Source organism: Anneissia japonica, unplaced genomic scaffold (assembly GCF_011630105.1).
Source record: "Anneissia japonica isolate Jap-2015-1 unplaced genomic scaffold, ASM1163010v1 scaffold2471_len1564793_cov202, whole genome shotgun sequence".
NCBI classification, from domain to species: domain Eukaryota; kingdom Metazoa; phylum Echinodermata; class Crinoidea; order Comatulida; family Comatulidae; genus Anneissia; species Anneissia japonica.
The window spans coordinates 1070593-1088676 of record NW_022709610.1 but is presented as its reverse complement, the minus strand read 5'-3'; the positions used below and the strand labels follow the sequence as shown (position 1 = coordinate 1088676).

The following is an 18084-nucleotide window of genomic DNA, read 5'->3' as shown; positions in this document are numbered from 1 at the left end:
ATATTGATCTGATTGAACCATTCGAACCGACATGTTCCCTTAGATCCTCTGCAATACCACTTTTTGTAGTTCTTCCTAAGGTTGGTGACATGGCATTCAATAAGGCTGCAAACAATCTGTCTACCACGGGAATTACAAGAGTGTAATTTTATTAAATAGTTTTAAACAGTCTTAAAACTCAACTTTTTAATTTAATATTGCTCTTTCTATTTTCCCCAAGTTTTCTTTTACCCCATTTTACCTCACTGTTTAATAAACCTGTTTATAATATTTTATGATGAATTTGAAAAATATAATTCATTTTAAAAAATAATGAATATAATTTGTATGGTGCTTATACCTTTGATCTGTCATTCCAATCCAATATTTAAACCAACATTAAATATTTTATGATTTAGTTTGTAAATTTAATTTAATGGATTTGTTTTAACAATCACTCTTAATGTATATAATGTTTTAGGTTTTATTGATTTTAATTGATAAATTATGTAGTGTAATGCGCCTGTAATCAAATTGTTTTTGGATGTAAAGTGCAATATAAATGCTTTTATTATTTTTACTGAGCATGCGTTGAGTTGGTAGGAACGTTTACTTTAAGCTCCACGTTTTGTTTTTTTTTTTCAAATAAGCCCTTTTATTACAAAAATAATGTTGAAATTTTGAACTATAATATTCACTTAAAATATACTGTGATAAGAACAAGAAGCATGGTGGACCAGGAAAACATGGACAAATCTACAAAAAAATTGAACAAGTGTGTTTTATTTTTTCTAGCCTGGCTGGGGCAGGTGGTTCAGCTGGTGCTGACGAGGCGGAGAAAACGTTAATTGCTATTCATAAGTAACTTGAGAATATAACTGTGCAACTACAGGAATTTGATACAATTAAAACTAAACTGCTGGGAAAAAAAATGTCTATCATAGAGCAAACTGTAGGTAAAACTAAAAATTTTCGTAATTAGAAGACTCGAGTCCGAAAACTATAAAAATCTTTTTAAAAAATTGCAAAGAAAGAAATGGCTGACTCAAAGGTAGGCCTAGGCTAATGTGTATGAAGTGGAAAATAAATAGCATGGAAAACAGAATGAAAAGAAACAATATTATTTTTCATGAAATCCCTGAAAATATTGAAGGAAAACAAAATATTAAAGTTTTCGTTATGGTATTATTTTGTAGCCATTTTAGAAACAGTTTTTTTTTCTTCAAAACTATATACGTGGTGTACCTCAGGTGTTAAATATATTATTGAAAAATATCAGCTTTCATTGCCTTAGACACTGAGCGTGCTCATCGAACAGATAAGAGAGTCGAAGGAAAATGTTGCCTGAACCACGTCAAACTCATAAAGTCGTCACAAATCAATGTTGTTCAATCTGGAGTCCTGTCTGCATTGAGAAAATTAAACTGCTTTAACAGTAATGAGATTTTTATATCCTATAATGTCTCCTAAAGCTTTTCCATGGAAGGAATGGGCTTGCAGAAAAGAGTCAAAGAATTACGAGACCAGAGATATTATGCATAATGTTCATTGGATCTCCACAGTAATGAAACACCGAAAGGAAGATATGGAGATAAATGATTTTCAATCATCAGACCGCCCTAGACAAATGTAGCTGCATTGAACAACAAAAAAAACTTTCATATTTTGGATTTTAAGGAAGGAATTTGGTTATGATAAAATATTAGTTTTAGTTTTGGTTTGAATAAAATAGATTACTTATACAGTAGTCCACATTACCATTTTCTTACAACGCATTTTATCTAATTTGTAAATGTGTAAGCAAAATATGCAGCCAATTATCATTATTATTATTATTATTATTATTATTATTATTATTGTTATAATAATAATAACTATTATTATTATAATGTTTGTTATTATGTTTGCTATTATAATATATATTATTATTGTTATTATTTTGATTATTTGGAAAAGATAATGGTTAATAAAATATTTATCTCAACTTGAACAGGTACCAACGCTCTCAGACACCGGATAAGTTCAGTTTCAACAGCCAGTGGTTATTTGGATTGAATAACTATGATACCTCTGGACTTGCTTGGAGAATGGTCACCACGGTTGACTTGGACAGCTCTAACAAGTCTCCAAAAACGACTCATCCAGCAATGATCACTGTGATGAAGGGATGTGGGGATGTATCCATTCATATTCCAGGTAAACATAAATAGCAAGTATAAATTCACATAAATGCCAATCAATCAATTAAGGTATTAAAAATCCAGAAATTATCTTATCTTTGACATAGTGTTAAAGATATATCATCTTTAACATGTTTTCTATTTTTCAGACTTTTTTTACTATGATTTTTTTAATGGTAAAAAGATAGTTTAAAGTTCATGCAAATAATGAAGAAGCTAATTACTTAAATAACAAAAAAATAAATATTTTGTCTTTTAAGGACTTTAGCTTAATACATTTAATATACTATATATAATACACATGCACAATTAAATTTTTTATGAAGTGACAGACCCCGATAATGACGATGTAAAGTGCCGATGGACAAACAAAGACAACGAGTGTCCTAAAATAATAAAAGACAAAAGAGAAGAAGAAAAAAAAGAAGAAATAGACCAAAGAAAGAGGGTGTGTGGAAAGCCCGTCCAAGGAGCCACTATCGACGAAAATGAATGTCGTTATTCCTTCCCTGTGTCCCAAATGGTATCAGGATGGTATGCTGTACCAATCACTCTTGAAGATCACCGAAAAAATGTTACTGGTCGTTTGGAAAGTGGCGCTCTCAGCAAGATCCCGCTTCAATTTCTCCTTAGGGTCGAATCAAAGGGTAAGATTTGTACAATAATTCCATGGACATTATTTATCTCATCGTCAATGAAACATTGAGATCCTGGGCCAGTGGCTATGGCCAGGGAATGGACGAAGAACTTGTCTCGTCTAGATTTCCCAATATTTTTTTTTTTTTTTTTTCTATGACACTGATATTTAGTCTATGTGTTTAGGATAGCCGACACACTGGTTATTTTCATTTAATCCATGGCAGGTTGAAATCCCAGAGTTTCTTCTATGCCAAATTGCCAGTTCCCATTTTGACAAAATTCTCTGTTGAGATATCGCTTGCATAGTTCCTTTTTAAAATTATAGGTGGGTACAATACGCCTACACAAATTTCTGTTTCTGTTCGTATACTGCACTAAACCTCATAACTGAGTAAAACGTGCAGGTACTGGCACTAGGACACGCAGATTCATCAGGGTTGAAGCCAAAGTTTATATTATTTCTATTCATAGGATCTATATTATAAAACCTGCAGTTTGTAGTGAATGTTCGTCACTAACAGGCCTTTTATTAATTTCATTTTAGACGAAAAGGGTGCCTAAAAATGGCTGAGCAACCTAAAAAAATGAAATTTACAAAAATGAGATTTACGCTTTTTCAACAGACCAAAAAACAGACAAAAATAAAACAAAACAAAAAACAGACAGTGAACACTGATTAACAATCAACAACAGATGAATATGACTGGAGGTATAGGATTTCAAATCTATATCAAATAATAAACATTATGCCATTTAGGACCTTCTATCAAGACAAACAATCAAAATGGATCAGTCATGTCAAATGCTGATCCTTGTAAAATTCTCACATTTCACTATGCCACCAGTGAAACAAGAGGAAAGAAAACCAAATTTATTTTTCAACGCATCATAATGAAAGTCAACTTGATGGAAGCCAATTTATAAAAAAAAGTTTCACCCATAAATATTAAATAGAAAATTTTGTAAATAGCATTCAGTTTTCCATATTTGTATGTTTGGTAATTGTTTAATTGTTTGTGCACGGGTCTCTCATCATAATACGCAGTTTTTAAACGCCAACATAATGTCAATGGCTGCCGAATGTCTGAAATCAGACGGCTACAAATACCACTACCAGTACCAGTAAAATGCTTTTCTTGTAAAAACTTATGAACTCTTGTTATTTTGTGTTTATGTTTTCACAAAAAGACATATTATTCATGTTCATTACCAGGTTAAGTAAAATTAAGCAAAGAAAAAAAAAATACACATTTTAATTATGCTAAATACTTTACATATGTAAAACACTTATTCAAAATTTTATTTACAATATTAGGTCTGGGTTTCAAAAGCGTTAAAATTGAAGTTTGTGCCATCGTGGTGTCGGTGACGAATTAAATTTCTTAATTTCAATTCCTATGTAACATTTTAGCGATTCGGTATTATTTTCCATAGAATGCAGAGATATTAACTTCGGCGATTATGAAAAATGCCACGTCATCACACCTGGTCAGGAATGGAGTTATGAGCTGAAGGTGAACAGCAGCGTTGAGTAAGTAAGCATCCCTGTGTTATCGTAAATTATATACTGTAACTAACTCCCACTTCACATTGCAATCGTCTATTTCTACCATTTTGCTTTGATTTTAGTGCTGAAATTATTATTGAGCGACCAAACACAGATTTCAAAACGACCCCATTAGATAAGGAGAAGAATAGCAGGGTTGTATCATGGACACCAAAAGAATCAGACATCGGAAAACACTTTGTACTCTTCCATGCTGTTGACAATGACGGGTAAGCTATGCTAATGAGAATGCATTACCATTAGGCATAAACAACAACGATCACACATATAGGAATAAAAGTTGTCTGTCAGGCATACACTTTGACGGATATGTATTTATTGATCAGTTTGCATAAACGGTGACGGATAGGCATACAAATCAAGGTAGGCAGGGGCTAGGTATGAGTATACTCTATTCATACTTATGCACAGTACCGGAAGATGATGTGATGTGCTAATGATTTATGAGTAAAGCATGAACAATAACGTATAAACAAAAAACGGGTGTGCATGAAAACGTACTAGGCATAAAATAAAAACCTTCACGAGTACGGGTAGCATATAAGCGCAAGTTGTAAAAATATGATTCTACTAAACAATATTACATTTACACTGACCTATAAAATGTTTCACATTTCCATTTCTATATTTAAAATACACTTTGACAAAATCAATTATGTATTTACTAATTAAAATACAAGTCTATGTTATATTTATATAGCAAATTAATATATCTGGGGTGTTGTTTTTACAGCTATTACAGCAACTATGAAACTCTTACCATCTTGGTTCAAAGTGAGTGTCTACTTAATATCCAAATATTGTTTGCGGCGTAGCACTGTAAACACTATATAAGCAAATAGATTAATAATAATAACTGTGCTCGAAGAGGAGCATGTTGTAATAGTCCTATCAAGCATAGCTCATCACCAAACAGTTCCTTTATTTCACTTGTATTAAAAGAGTATCTCTGGCGGAATGTGAACCTGCAAACTCTTGTTGGCAAGGCTAATATCATGCCCATTAGACCACGGATGGTATACAGACATCACCCCAGGCACTTCCTCTCATATAACTGAGTGAAACGCTGACATACCACAATATAATAAAATATATATATGTGGGAGGAGGTGGGGAAGGGGATGGGGAAAGATCTGTTTATTGCTTAACGTATAATTAGATTACATCGCTTTCGTTGTACTGTATTTGACCAGGAAGGAATAAAGTATGACTAGATACAGGAATACAGGTAAGGAACATTTTTGTGAATAGTCTCGGGAATAAATATACCACCCCGCCCAGGCCCCTGTCTTGACGTTAGCCAATTCAACTATTAGGCCTATTGTCTCGTATTGTCCTGCTCTTGGAAAAAGGCCACATGATGATGATTTTGCTGCATGCGACGCGGTCTCCTGTTCCTGTCTCTTATACACATCTAGATGTGTATAAGAGACAGTATATATACACATATATAATATATATATATATATATATATATATATATATATATATATATATAGGACCATATATATTAATAAATTATTTTTAATCTCCGCTTCATATTCCTACTTGGTTTCAATCATAGGTCTATGTTTTGGCTTTTCTATTAGCTAATCTCTAGCGATTGTTATGCTTTCCCCGACTTGTACAGTATATTACTATTTAACTCTCTTAGAATGTTCATTATATGTCAAGCTTTGACAAAGACTACAGTAGCCAAAATATTCGCATATCAATAAATTTTAGTGTTTTTAAAGTCAACATCTTACTTATTTGAGTTCCATTACAGTTATGATATATTGCTACGCTATATTGTTTTAAAACAACGTAGATAAGTCTTCTTCATATATATATTATATATATACATATATAAATCATCAAAGAAAGGTAAATACAATGTTCGAATAAAGGACATAAATACATGGTGTGAAACTCTTTAAATAAAATTGCCTAAATTGGGCAATTTTATCTGAAGAATGTCATACCATGTGTGTGGCACAAAACTAGTAGTAATAAAATTTTTTGATTTAACACCGAGGGCCGCACCCAAACTTCGATGTTGCCAGTGTGCTTGCAAAAACCTCCAAGCACCGCTTTTCCACCACTTTATTCTCAGTTTTAATATACTTTTAACATGGTCGGTGTCGGGCCGTCAAAAAAGGTGTTTTCCTGCTAATGTTGCTTGGCGGGCCGCACACATAGAGTTTTTAATTTATTTTCGCAGGCCGCAAAAAAATCGCTGTCGGGCCGCACTTCGCCCACCTGTGGTCTAATCAAAGCTACTGATGAACATAGCATTTTTTTTAAATTCATATCAGCTCTGGTCTACCATTGAGCACTCTCCTGTTCCATAATTTATTTCTGTTTCATATATATAATATATATATATATATATATGCAGATGCAATGAGGCTATGCCGGGAATTCAAATACGGTACTGATTCAACTTATGCCTTGCACTCTATTTTTCTTCATTTAGATCAAGGTATTAAAGTTGAGGAGCCACCGAATGTGTTACCAAGTAAGTCCTATCCTTCTATCCTGACTGAAGTTACCCCAGATAGGAATGTGTGGGAAATCACATTTGACAAAGCGGTAAGTTTATGTTACATATAGGCCTATGTTATATACTAAAATACAGAATACTACAAAAAATAGGTTTGATAATCTGAGCAGTGAGAAACTGAATTAAATAAAAATTGTGGGATAAGGTAATATATTTAGTGATGATATTAAACATTTGAAACTGATACAGAAGCACTTTGTATAGCAGACTATAATGTGACTTAGTCTTATCAACTAATTTTCGTTCTTTCATCAACAGGGAATGTTTTTCTATGGTTTTTTTTTTCAAAAAAATTAGATCATGGTTAGATCAACAACTTATAACTGGTTAGACTGGCTCACAAGAAACTCAGACACATTAATTTATTTAAGTTTAATTGATTTTACTGTATCTTGTAGGTTATAAGGCCAACAGAGCAAAAGTTTATAACTGTGCAGCATATAACGGAAACGGACGAAAATGGAACGGTAGCTGCTAAATATGATATATCCAACAAAACACAAGTTAAAATATCTGAGCAACACCCTAACATCTTGATAATTGATAACCCATACCATAATTTAAAAGCAGGTTCTAAATACCAGCTGTTAGTGGATGCAGGAGCGGCTAAACAAAACTGTTTTGACCCTTGTACTGGGGATAGGTGTGCATTGCCAGGTAGTAGCCAAGCAACATGGTTTATAACAACTCGTAAGTATCGTTCCGTACATTACCAAATTCAATATCCAACTGGGATTTTTTTTTTCTAAATATATAGTTAATTCGTTCAAAGTAGGCTCCAGGATTTTATATATGCTGCACAATGGCCAACCAATCTAAGTTTAGTTTTATAGGGTTACATCATTTTGCTTTTCTCTACCAAAATATAAAACTCAAAGAGCTAAATCACCAAGCACATAAAGGTTTGTTTTTGTTTTTTTTTTTTGCATGATGCGCTGTACAAATCAAACTATTATTTTATTATTAAAATACTTTATTTTAAAAAAACACTTACGGTAAAGATCTGTGGCACTCACAATAATTTTTGTGCGTTTAAAAAAGTAAAAATTATGTAAAATCACATTTTAATACTGACAGGTTATGCATCAATATAATAAAACGGTAAACAATTTAATATAGTTCACATTTAAAAAATTGCCAGTGACATATGTTATACACATATTGACAGTTAAAAATTTGAATAAATACAATGAAATTAGCATAAAGTTAAAATCCGAGAGTTACAACTGTTAAGGATAACTACTGATGCTATATCGCACTTTTATGAGCTTCTCATTAGCCAGAACCTCTTTAACCCCATTCCCAGCAAGATTTCAGTTGTTAAGAAAAATCTGATTTTTATATATGTTATAAAGATTTATAAATGTAATACGAAATTGCTAATTTAAATAAATTTAGGCATTCCTAAACATGAAAAAATGTAAAATAAGACTGAATTTTGATTTTTTGAAATAAATGCGGATGGATTTTTCATGTTTGATTTTGCAATAGGTCTGCGAAGAAATATAGTAGGCACCGAAAACATTAGCCCATCCAACACTGCTAGGCTAGGCCTAGCCTTACCTCGAAGTAAAGCTGCGAGGTGGAATAATAAATTCAAAGAACAGAGGACCAGAAACCACAGATTTATTAATCCATCAAGAAAAGGACAATGCCATGCGTTCTGCGAGAATTGTACGGCCGATTTTTCAATATAAGCCATGGTGGCTACAATACATTTGGGAACTGAAAAGCACAAGGCGAATAGCAGAGCAGTGGTCATGGTCGTAAATATGTTCAGCCCTTAGCGCAAAATAAAAGTGTAATCAACGCAGAAGTAACTGTTCCAGGGTTTTATAATAGAACATAACTTTTAATAATACAGTAATTTAATAATAAATTATTAACAGTAATGTGATTAGTAACTTTAGGCCTACCTTCTGTAGGCCTGGGCCTACAGTATTTTTTTGTACCTCTAAAATCAATTATTTAAGCCCTTAACTTACTGAAATGTTATAGCTTCCAGACCCCCTGGACCCCCCATGTTTAGTAGGGGGATGCTCCTTCCAAACCCACCCCCCCCCATCGGGCTTCGCCCTAGGATGGTGCTACACACTGTCTGCTAAATATATTCCTACCACCTCTTTTCCTCTTTCAAATGTTGGCAGGTATGTTTTGATACGGTATGTTGTACAAGACACAAAAAGCATATTGACGAAAAACTCAGGAACAGTTAATGAGATTAATTTTTGAATGTTTAAAAACTATGGGAAAATGGTGGTTAAGTTTACTGTCTGAGAGTGTCATTTCTAGGTGCCTTTTCTTAAAATTTGTTTATCTCAGCCCAAAAAATGGTGGGGATGACGTGGGTCTGGACACCCTGTTGTGCCTCCTGGCAGAAAATTTCTGGATCCGCCCCTAGCCATGGATAGATCCCCAGTTGATTAGTCAAGTTCGCACAAATAATTGTTGCTATATTTAGCGAAAACTGGGCTGAATATTCTAAAGTATCCAAGTTGTGATTCAATGACTCTAAAAATGAATCTAAAAAGATCTTTTAAATTAAAAACGGGGGAAAACAGGGCATAAATATTCCAAATTTCCCAGTTTAACATTTTGAAAAATTTGTATTTTACTTGATTGGCAATCCCCTATCAATTATTAAAACATCCCTTCAATGTCTGTAGTAAGACCTCGACCAATTTGTTAAACCAAGAGTTTATGTACAGTAGTGACTACAAAAACAAAACATTGCCATTTTAGTATAGTGCCCCAAGACAGAAACTAATACAGTAAAGCAAAACAGATTAATGAAATTAAACAAAATTTATTGTTTTCTTTTTTCACATCTAATTTTTACTATTCAGCACCCATCCCTGATCCGACAGTGGAGTGTGGTCCTTCTAGTCTGACCGTGTACGTCCCACTTGCTTATGTAGAGGGCGTACCAGCCAATGCGCTCAGATTCATCGATACCTGCTATGCAGAACCATATAACTCCACTCACTACAAAATGACAACAGGATTTGAAGAATGTGGCACTATAGCTGAGGTGAGTAGACCAAATGGGTTTAGCAACTGGGGTTTTTAGTACAACACAGTTTTCTGATCATCATTACTGGTAACTGGGACCTCAATTTCACAGGTATAATCAATATAAATGCCATAGAACCTGTGTGTTTTCGACAATTTTGAATTTTTAATCAATACGTCTAACACTGCACTGATGTTAAACTAAATACTATTTTTACTTTTATCTGAAGGAACCAACTCCTGGGCGGCTAATCTTTAAAAACATTGTAAGTGACGTGCCTAAAGCAATTGCAGAAGGGCTCCCAGTCACCAGAACTCAGCGGAGAGTCAAAATCAATGTTACGTGTGAAGTCGAGGGTATAAGTTACTACGATGTTAGCTTCACGCCATCAGACGCCATGGAAGCATTTGCTGTTGAAGGAAAATCTAGACTCAACACTTTGTTGAAACTATATGAGGACATTACATATAGCCGCGAATATACAAAAGAGGATTTACCAACATCCGTTGAACTGAAGGAGAGGTTGTTCTTCGGTTTGGAAGCAGTGGATAATACCAAAGATCTTCAGATCATCAGTTGCACGGCAACTCAAAAACAAATGCCAGGATGCAAAGGTGAACGTTATACGTTCATTGAAGATGGGTAAGCACATAAGTCATATTACAGTAGCTTGATGACTATAAAATAACTAATACAATTCACCAAACTTCGTCAAATATCCATATCCAATACCATGGCGGCACTTGCCCCCCCCCCCAACCTAGATGTTCGCTTCGTTCGCATAATGGATTTTTTACCTTACGAAATGGCTACGCCGCCCCCCCCCCCCCCGACACTTTAAAAAACGTTTCGCCGCTGCTGCAATGTAACATTTACGGCCTACGCTTTTATCACAATAATGGAAAAATAAATGAGTGGGGGAAAGGTGGCGATGATGTACATTATTGAATGGGGAAGTTGATGTTATAGTTACCTTGTCAATATTTTTCTAAAGGACGTCTTTGTTGTTAATGTTTCGAGTGTCTTTGGTGAATACTGTAGTCCTTGTGAGCAAAGTGTGCAATCAAGGGTGGATCCAGAATGTTTCAAACGGGGGTGGGGGCACACAACAGTTTCAGAATAATTTAATAAAGCGAATAACACATATATTGCATTGAAATATTTTAAAAATTATTGGCAAAATGGGTGGGAGCCCCTCCCTGTAACATCCCTCTCCCCTACTGAATCTTCCCCTGTTGTTTTGGGCTACTCTCTTGTAAGTGGGAGTACAGTACAGCAGTAAATCAGTAGGCCCTAGTTGGGCATGAGAGAGGTGTTTTTCATGCATGTAAGGCTATGTATCCGAATTACTGACATTCAAAAGAACCCGTAGATAAACATTGTCCCGGCGTCTTTACGTAAATTCAAGGTATTGATTAGTGTAGCTGGCTTGACCCTTAACTTAAACTTTAGTGTCGCAATCTATCTTAATATGCACCATCCAAATCAACCAGGATTCGAGAGATAGAGGATAGGTAGCCATAAAAATACATTACAATAATATCCAGTATTTAATGCAATGGGTACTCCGAAGAGGTACGGCAACATGCTTGTCACTTATTTTGTTGACGAACGTGACAAGTATTGCACAGTGACGTATTAAAGCTGCGAAACATAGACTGGTTCTTTTACAGCTGCCAATGATTTTTAGACCTAAGCATTGCAGCACAGAATAGATGTGACTATTGTATTTACATAAGGAACTTGCGAAACATGGTGAAACAGGTACCAGTACTGATTTTTCAGTGGTATTTGGCTGTTTTTTTCATTGATATCCAATATCCATTCCTGCCAGATGTTTCAGAGGAGATAGGTGAAGTTACGTGGTGGCGATTAGCAGAATTATATAGATTATGGTCCTACAGTAAATAAAAGTATAATGAAGTCGATATAAGAACAAAAATTTGTTTTCTTGTGCTGGTACTGATTTTTCCTTTCAACTCTGTCGCATTTCATTTTTTGTTTTTGTGTCGATCTTATTATTATTTAGTATAATATTTCTTCAAGATATTGCTGGATTACATTAATTCAGTGATGTGTTAGAGTTGCATGGCTTGTCTTTTTCTTACCCAGACCTTTTTAGTGTTTTTTTTTTTGTGGGGGTGGGGGAAGAGTGGGATTAAGGTCACCGTTGTTTTAATATGAATACCTTAGTAGGGCAAAAATTACACCTATACAAATATGAATACCGTTATTATTATTTAATCTTATTTGTGTATGTTTATTATGACAAATATAAAAAAAGTAAATGTTAGGACACTTAGAACCATGTAACATGTTGTTATCATTTTTCCTAGATGTCCCGTGGACAGCACCTTTCGAGTTGAGCAGGCATACTCAATATATGAAAAAAGGTTTTCGATAAAAGCATTTAGATTCTTGTTTTATGGATCAACAGAAGAGGTAATACACACGCACACACACACACATTATATATATCGCGCTATCAGGGCCAGTGTCATATCGCTAGACCACAGAGACCCATATAATATAGACGCAGATTTAACCCGTATATACATTTTCTCATATGACTGACTTATACATTCATACAGTTAAGATTGGCCTACAGTCACAAACCTATTATGTAGGTCCACAACTGGGAAATCATAATAAACCTATAGATGGTATTCAAATTTAGTTTTCTGCGTAGCACCATAAACATCATTCTATGTTGTAGGAGGCGGTTTGACACAGCAGTTGCGGTTCTGCTTATCTACCTTGAGGTGTCGGAGGTTCAATTCTTCTTTCTCTGTGCATTTTGCTTGTACCCCTAATAGGCAATGCACTTTCCCTACAGTGGTCACTCTCCACCCAGAAGTATAAGTGGGTACCTGGTAGGTTCAAACGCAAAATGCACTGATTACAGCTGCAACAATGGAATTCTGCCTAGGGAGCTGAGTATGTGTTCCATACGTGCTTAATCCTGTGACCAGGGGTGATAGTGTGAAGCGCTTAGAGGCCTTGTATGCATTAAGCACTATATAAGTCTAAAATATTCTATTATTAATTCTAATAAATAAATAATAATAACAGTGCTAGCAATTCTTATTGAGCACATACATACAATGTATATATACTGTCTCTTATACACATCTTACGGCAACATGCTTGTAAACATTATATACATGTTTTAGTTTTAAGATATTTCATCTTTCAGATTTTAGTGAAATGTAAAGCTGCGATTTGCAATCCGGGTGACATGAGTTCGCTTTGCACGCAGGTGCTTACTAAACAATGTTCAGATGCCATCCTCAAAGCAGGCGTAAACGATGTGATTGAAGATGTTACGCTGCCTGTCAGTGGTTAAATATTTTGCGACAGCCTATTTCATCCAAATCCGCAACTTATTCCCATAACGACGAAGATACCATTCTATTGTTTTATCCTAAAGTATCGATTATTATAATACTCCTTATATAAGTATTACTCCTACAAGGGGTCATACATTGATTACCGGTACCTAAATGACGTAATTATTATTTTGCATGTTTATAATAAGTAATTATGTATGCCTATAGAGTAGTTGATTGGTATAAATATCAATTGAAGCATAAACAATCAGAAGATTCTGCTCTTTTCACTTTAATGTTCTAAAGATCAATTTGAAATGATTTAGAAAGGTGCAGTTTGTGAAAAGACGTGGTTATCATGAGTGGATTTCTCGCACGATTAAATTTGTAACATACTGGGTTTGGAAATTAAATAATAAAGTATAATATAAGAGCAAAGAAAACCGTTAAAGTATACTGACAGAGCATGGGACACTGTTACTGATGACCAAACAACAGTGAATAAAATATGAACAGAATACAGTATCAGAGGCCTAATTAAATAAATGATACATACTGTAGTATATAAAGATAGATCTGCATCAATTATATTAACAATAATTTGTTGTATTTGAGCAAATGCTAGCCCTAAACAGGTACAAACAATGGCGTTGTTGCAACTGGTCTTGGTCTGACTTGAGTTAGGCAACTTATAGAGTCAACACACAAAGTTTACTGCTGGCTTCATATTTGCTAGGAACATTTTTATGGCTAGCTTGATAGATAAGTTAATACTGTCTTTAGTTTGTTATAAATCATCAAATAAAAGCAGGTATTAGGTTCTGTATCACCAAAAGACTTGGATCAAGTAATATTTAACCCAAACCAAAGTTTCATCTTAAATGCAATTTATAAATGTAATTAAATATCTATACCTTCTCCTTTATCATTTTGTACAATATTTGACCAGATGAAATACAGATCATTGGAATGTACTAGCACATTCAATCCCTTACGAAGAAATATGAATGATGATGATTCCTGATGATGACATAATTAATGTCGAAATATTGAATCCCAACACGATGGCGTGTATTTCAATACTTGGAGTATGTATTATACTTTCTTATAAGAAATATGAACTTGTAGGAATTCTCAGACACTAGCTGGCAGTCTGTAATATTTTAAACGGTACTAATTAACGGTAATCGTAGATTATAGCAATACAAACATGGTTGAACAAATCAAAGAATGCCTGGCAGATACACTTAAGATCACATTAAAAAAAAAAATTTTTTTGCTTAGATTAATATTAAACGGATTTGTAACCATACATGTGATGATATACATGCTTAGGTTACGAGTCCTCAGGTAAACTACCTGGCAAACTGATCAAAATTGAGGTTGCTATCATGTATGAAAATCTCTTATGCGTGTTAATGGCAAGTTTGATGAGGTGTGTATTTGCAGAGGATCTGTTTTCATCATAATTGATATGATGGCTACTAGGAATGAATGAATGCAAGCTAAGTCAAATCAATTCATTATTCAACATCATTTTTATGTGACTTGTACAGTTTTCTGATCTTTTAGAGCATGCTTATTTTGTGACAGGTTTGTTTTGCAACCACTATTTTGTTTTGGTGGCAGGCTTCCCTTAGTGCCTTGATAGCAGGTGGAACTTGGTAACAGGCCAGTGGCTCTGACAATGCTCTGAGCGTGGTATCCTCCATTCTATAATCATTATCATCGTCGCAAAATCACATCTTGATTGTTATACAATGCTCCATTGAGTAACGGCTCTCGCGGCTTTTGTCCGTTTGGCATTGTGATCGACCATAGAGAATGCATTCCAAACAACACTGATGAGGAATCTCTGTAAGTAAAGCACGTCGCTATCCACAGTTTATTGCCATACAAATGACAGCTCTCATTGACGCTTCACTCGAGAAATGCGAAGTTTTTCTCGCAAATTTGACTACAAAACCAAATCCAAATTCCAGGTTCTGACTTAGAGTTGTGCTTCGCACACGCCGCTGAGGGCGGCCTTCCGGGAACCCTGCGTCGGAGGAAAACTGCAAAACAAGCCTGCCCTGGTTGCCAGTTGATTGACTGCATTCTGATATATCCTCTTTTAACAATTTCCCTATAAATCATACATAATCAATAATTTCTTTTTTGCGGGATCTTATTCTGAAATCTCTTGGCCATAGGTGATACCTTGCTCATTTATAAAAGTAACAGTGTCGCATGGGTTGCACGTGGGCATCTCGAATGGGCAATTCGGATTAACGCGTTTGATCATCTGGTTACTTTCCCCATGGGATGACAGATATCACAATGGTGCCTTTTCTAGCAACCGGTTCATTATCCCCATCTGATAAACTGATCTCTGAACTAAGATCAAAATCCAAGTTGGCATTGCATTCCTCTGGTGTGGAAGTTTTGTCAATGTCTACAACCCTATTAAAATATGTATCGAAATGATATACTTATATATATTTTGCATAAATATTATGTGTAAATAGGGCCTCAGTATTTGCTCCAAATTTCTTTCCTATTCTTTCTCCCTATGCTTTGTCCGTATTTTCGTTAATTTTAATTTGTTTTACTAAATAGGCCTACATATTTACGCATAATATTTATATAAATAGGCCTATATAAATAAGTATATCATTTCGATACATGATATTTACATATTTTAACTGGACTCTAAAACTAGGCCTATGTATACATTGTGTCTGTATTTAACATATTTCAATCTTACCGGATCCGGGATTTGATGTGAACGTAGCTTTAACGTAGTCGACTGAAGGCGTCCCGAGAGGACTCACTTCCAAAACACATTACAGAGACTAAAGTATATCAACTAGCAAACTATAGAACTTAAACAACAATAGGCCTACTTAACACATAAATCCTAAAGTTACAGCTAATTTGGCGCCTAAAAGTCCAACCGTCCACTGCGCATATTCATCTTTCATAACCATGCCACATTCATGCCATGTTCTAATAATTATTTTATTTAAATTTAGTTTTTTAATGACACTTTTTGTGATATTTGCTGTCAAGTCATTTGTTACTCTAACGAAACTGTCAGGAATATTAATAAGGGTTAGATAAACATGGCAATTAGGCAATTATTAAAGCAATGGGATCATACTGCCCTCTCATCGATAGTAGTCTGCAGTTACTTGTAACTTAAACTATGATGTATCAGTATTCTGATTGCGATTAAATTTACATAATAAATCTATAAGTCAAATACTAAATGTAATAAAGTAATGTAATGTCCAGGTATTTACTACCGCGCCTTTTTCGGTGGATATAAGGCACTAATTCCGAAAAAAAAAATATCATATAAAACATTAAACTAGATCAGGTTTAGAGTCATCATAAATTACTTTAATAATTTTTTCCCAATAGTTTTTTAGTAGGAAAATATTATGTATGATGATGATGATGATGCTGATGATGATGGTGATGGTGATGGTGATGGTGATGGTGATGGTGATGATGATGATGATGATGATGATGATGATGAAGACTATAATGATGACGATAATTACAATGCTAATAATAATAATAATAGTAGGCCTAATAATAATAATAATCACAATAAAAACATCTTTTATTTACCTTGAATTATAAAATGATATCGGCCTATTATAAATATTTAAAATAAAGAGATTTCTTGCAACCAGTTCTAATTTGTCATGAGGCTTATCTGTCCTTTTTAAGACGCCTACCGTACACGTCTAAATTAAGAGTACAGGGACAAAAATCCAATGTCCAACTTTACTGAATAATACATTCGATAAAATATATATATATATATATATACAATATTCTGTAGCTGTGTATGATGATTGCTAAATAGACTTGGAAGATTTTCTTAACGTCTGCAAGGAGAAATCTATTCTTTATGTTTGTGAAAAGAAATTGTTTGCAGTGGCATGTCTAAGAGTATTTAGCCTACATGGGGTGAGGAGCTGACCGAAATTAAAACGAAGATGCTACTGTATTACAAAATAATGGGATTTTTAACTACTTGAGCGTATTTATGTTGCTCTGAAAATTCCAGTGGGGGAGACTGCAGGGCATTTTTTTGTCTGTAATGTGATCCTTCTGTGTACAGAGATGTCTACTACTGTATATCACACGTAAAATAGCTTGTAATTAGACTTTTACATTTCTTTTGCAGTTGTTTTAGAAGATTCAGTATAGTCGCATTTCATTTTCTGAAACCAAATTGATCATGTATAGAAGTTGACTTTCATAAATATTATAGGCTAGGCCTAATGACGATCTGTAAGTATTTTCATCATCACTGAGCCATTTGAATTTGTATCTGATTCGTGTTTAGCAGGTCTACGATTTGCTGTGGAGATTCAAATCTGGTGGGATGGATAAGAGAGCAGTTCAGCTCAGTCGACTAAACTGATGGTAGCCATTGTGTGCGCGCTGAATCGTGGAGATCCCTTGGTCCCCGGTTGAATTCCCATCACTGCTCTCAGTGGCGGATTCAAGGGGGACCCAGCCTAGATGTGTATAAGAGACAGCCCCTAAATTGTTCAATATTTTTTTAATGGCGATATAAAGAAAATTATATTTAAAATTTAAGTCTGAGAGTGCAATTTCCGGCCATCAGAGGTACCATAATCACAAATTTTCTTACCTCAGCCCCAACCATGTTGGGTTTGATACAGGTGATAGGCCTATAGATCCTCCATCTTTGAAGCTACCTCCCTGGGCCCCCTATATTTTGAATTCCAGGATCCGCTACTGGCTCTTCTTGTATTTCAGCTGGAGGGCGGAATGCATGTTACGTTAGCGCATCTTCTTTCGGATGA

At 34.6% G+C, this 18084-nt stretch overlaps 1 protein-coding gene across 1 annotated transcript; it reads left to right on the top strand.

Moving 5' to 3' along the window:
• The first annotated feature begins 89 nt into the window (after positions 1-89).
• On the top strand, positions 90-14629 carry LOC117106786. The gene is made up of 13 exons (XM_033248229.1): positions 90-142; positions 775-840; positions 1973-2175; positions 2486-2806; positions 4233-4329; positions 4428-4574; positions 5099-5139; positions 6824-6939; positions 7309-7600; positions 9757-9941; positions 10153-10565; positions 12260-12365; positions 13120-14629. The coding sequence occupies exons 1-13, from the start codon at positions 90-92 to the stop codon at positions 13267-13269; spliced, it is 2190 nt and encodes a 729-aa protein (XP_033104120.1). The 3' UTR covers positions 13270-14629.
• Positions 14630-18084: the final 3455 nt, after the last annotated feature.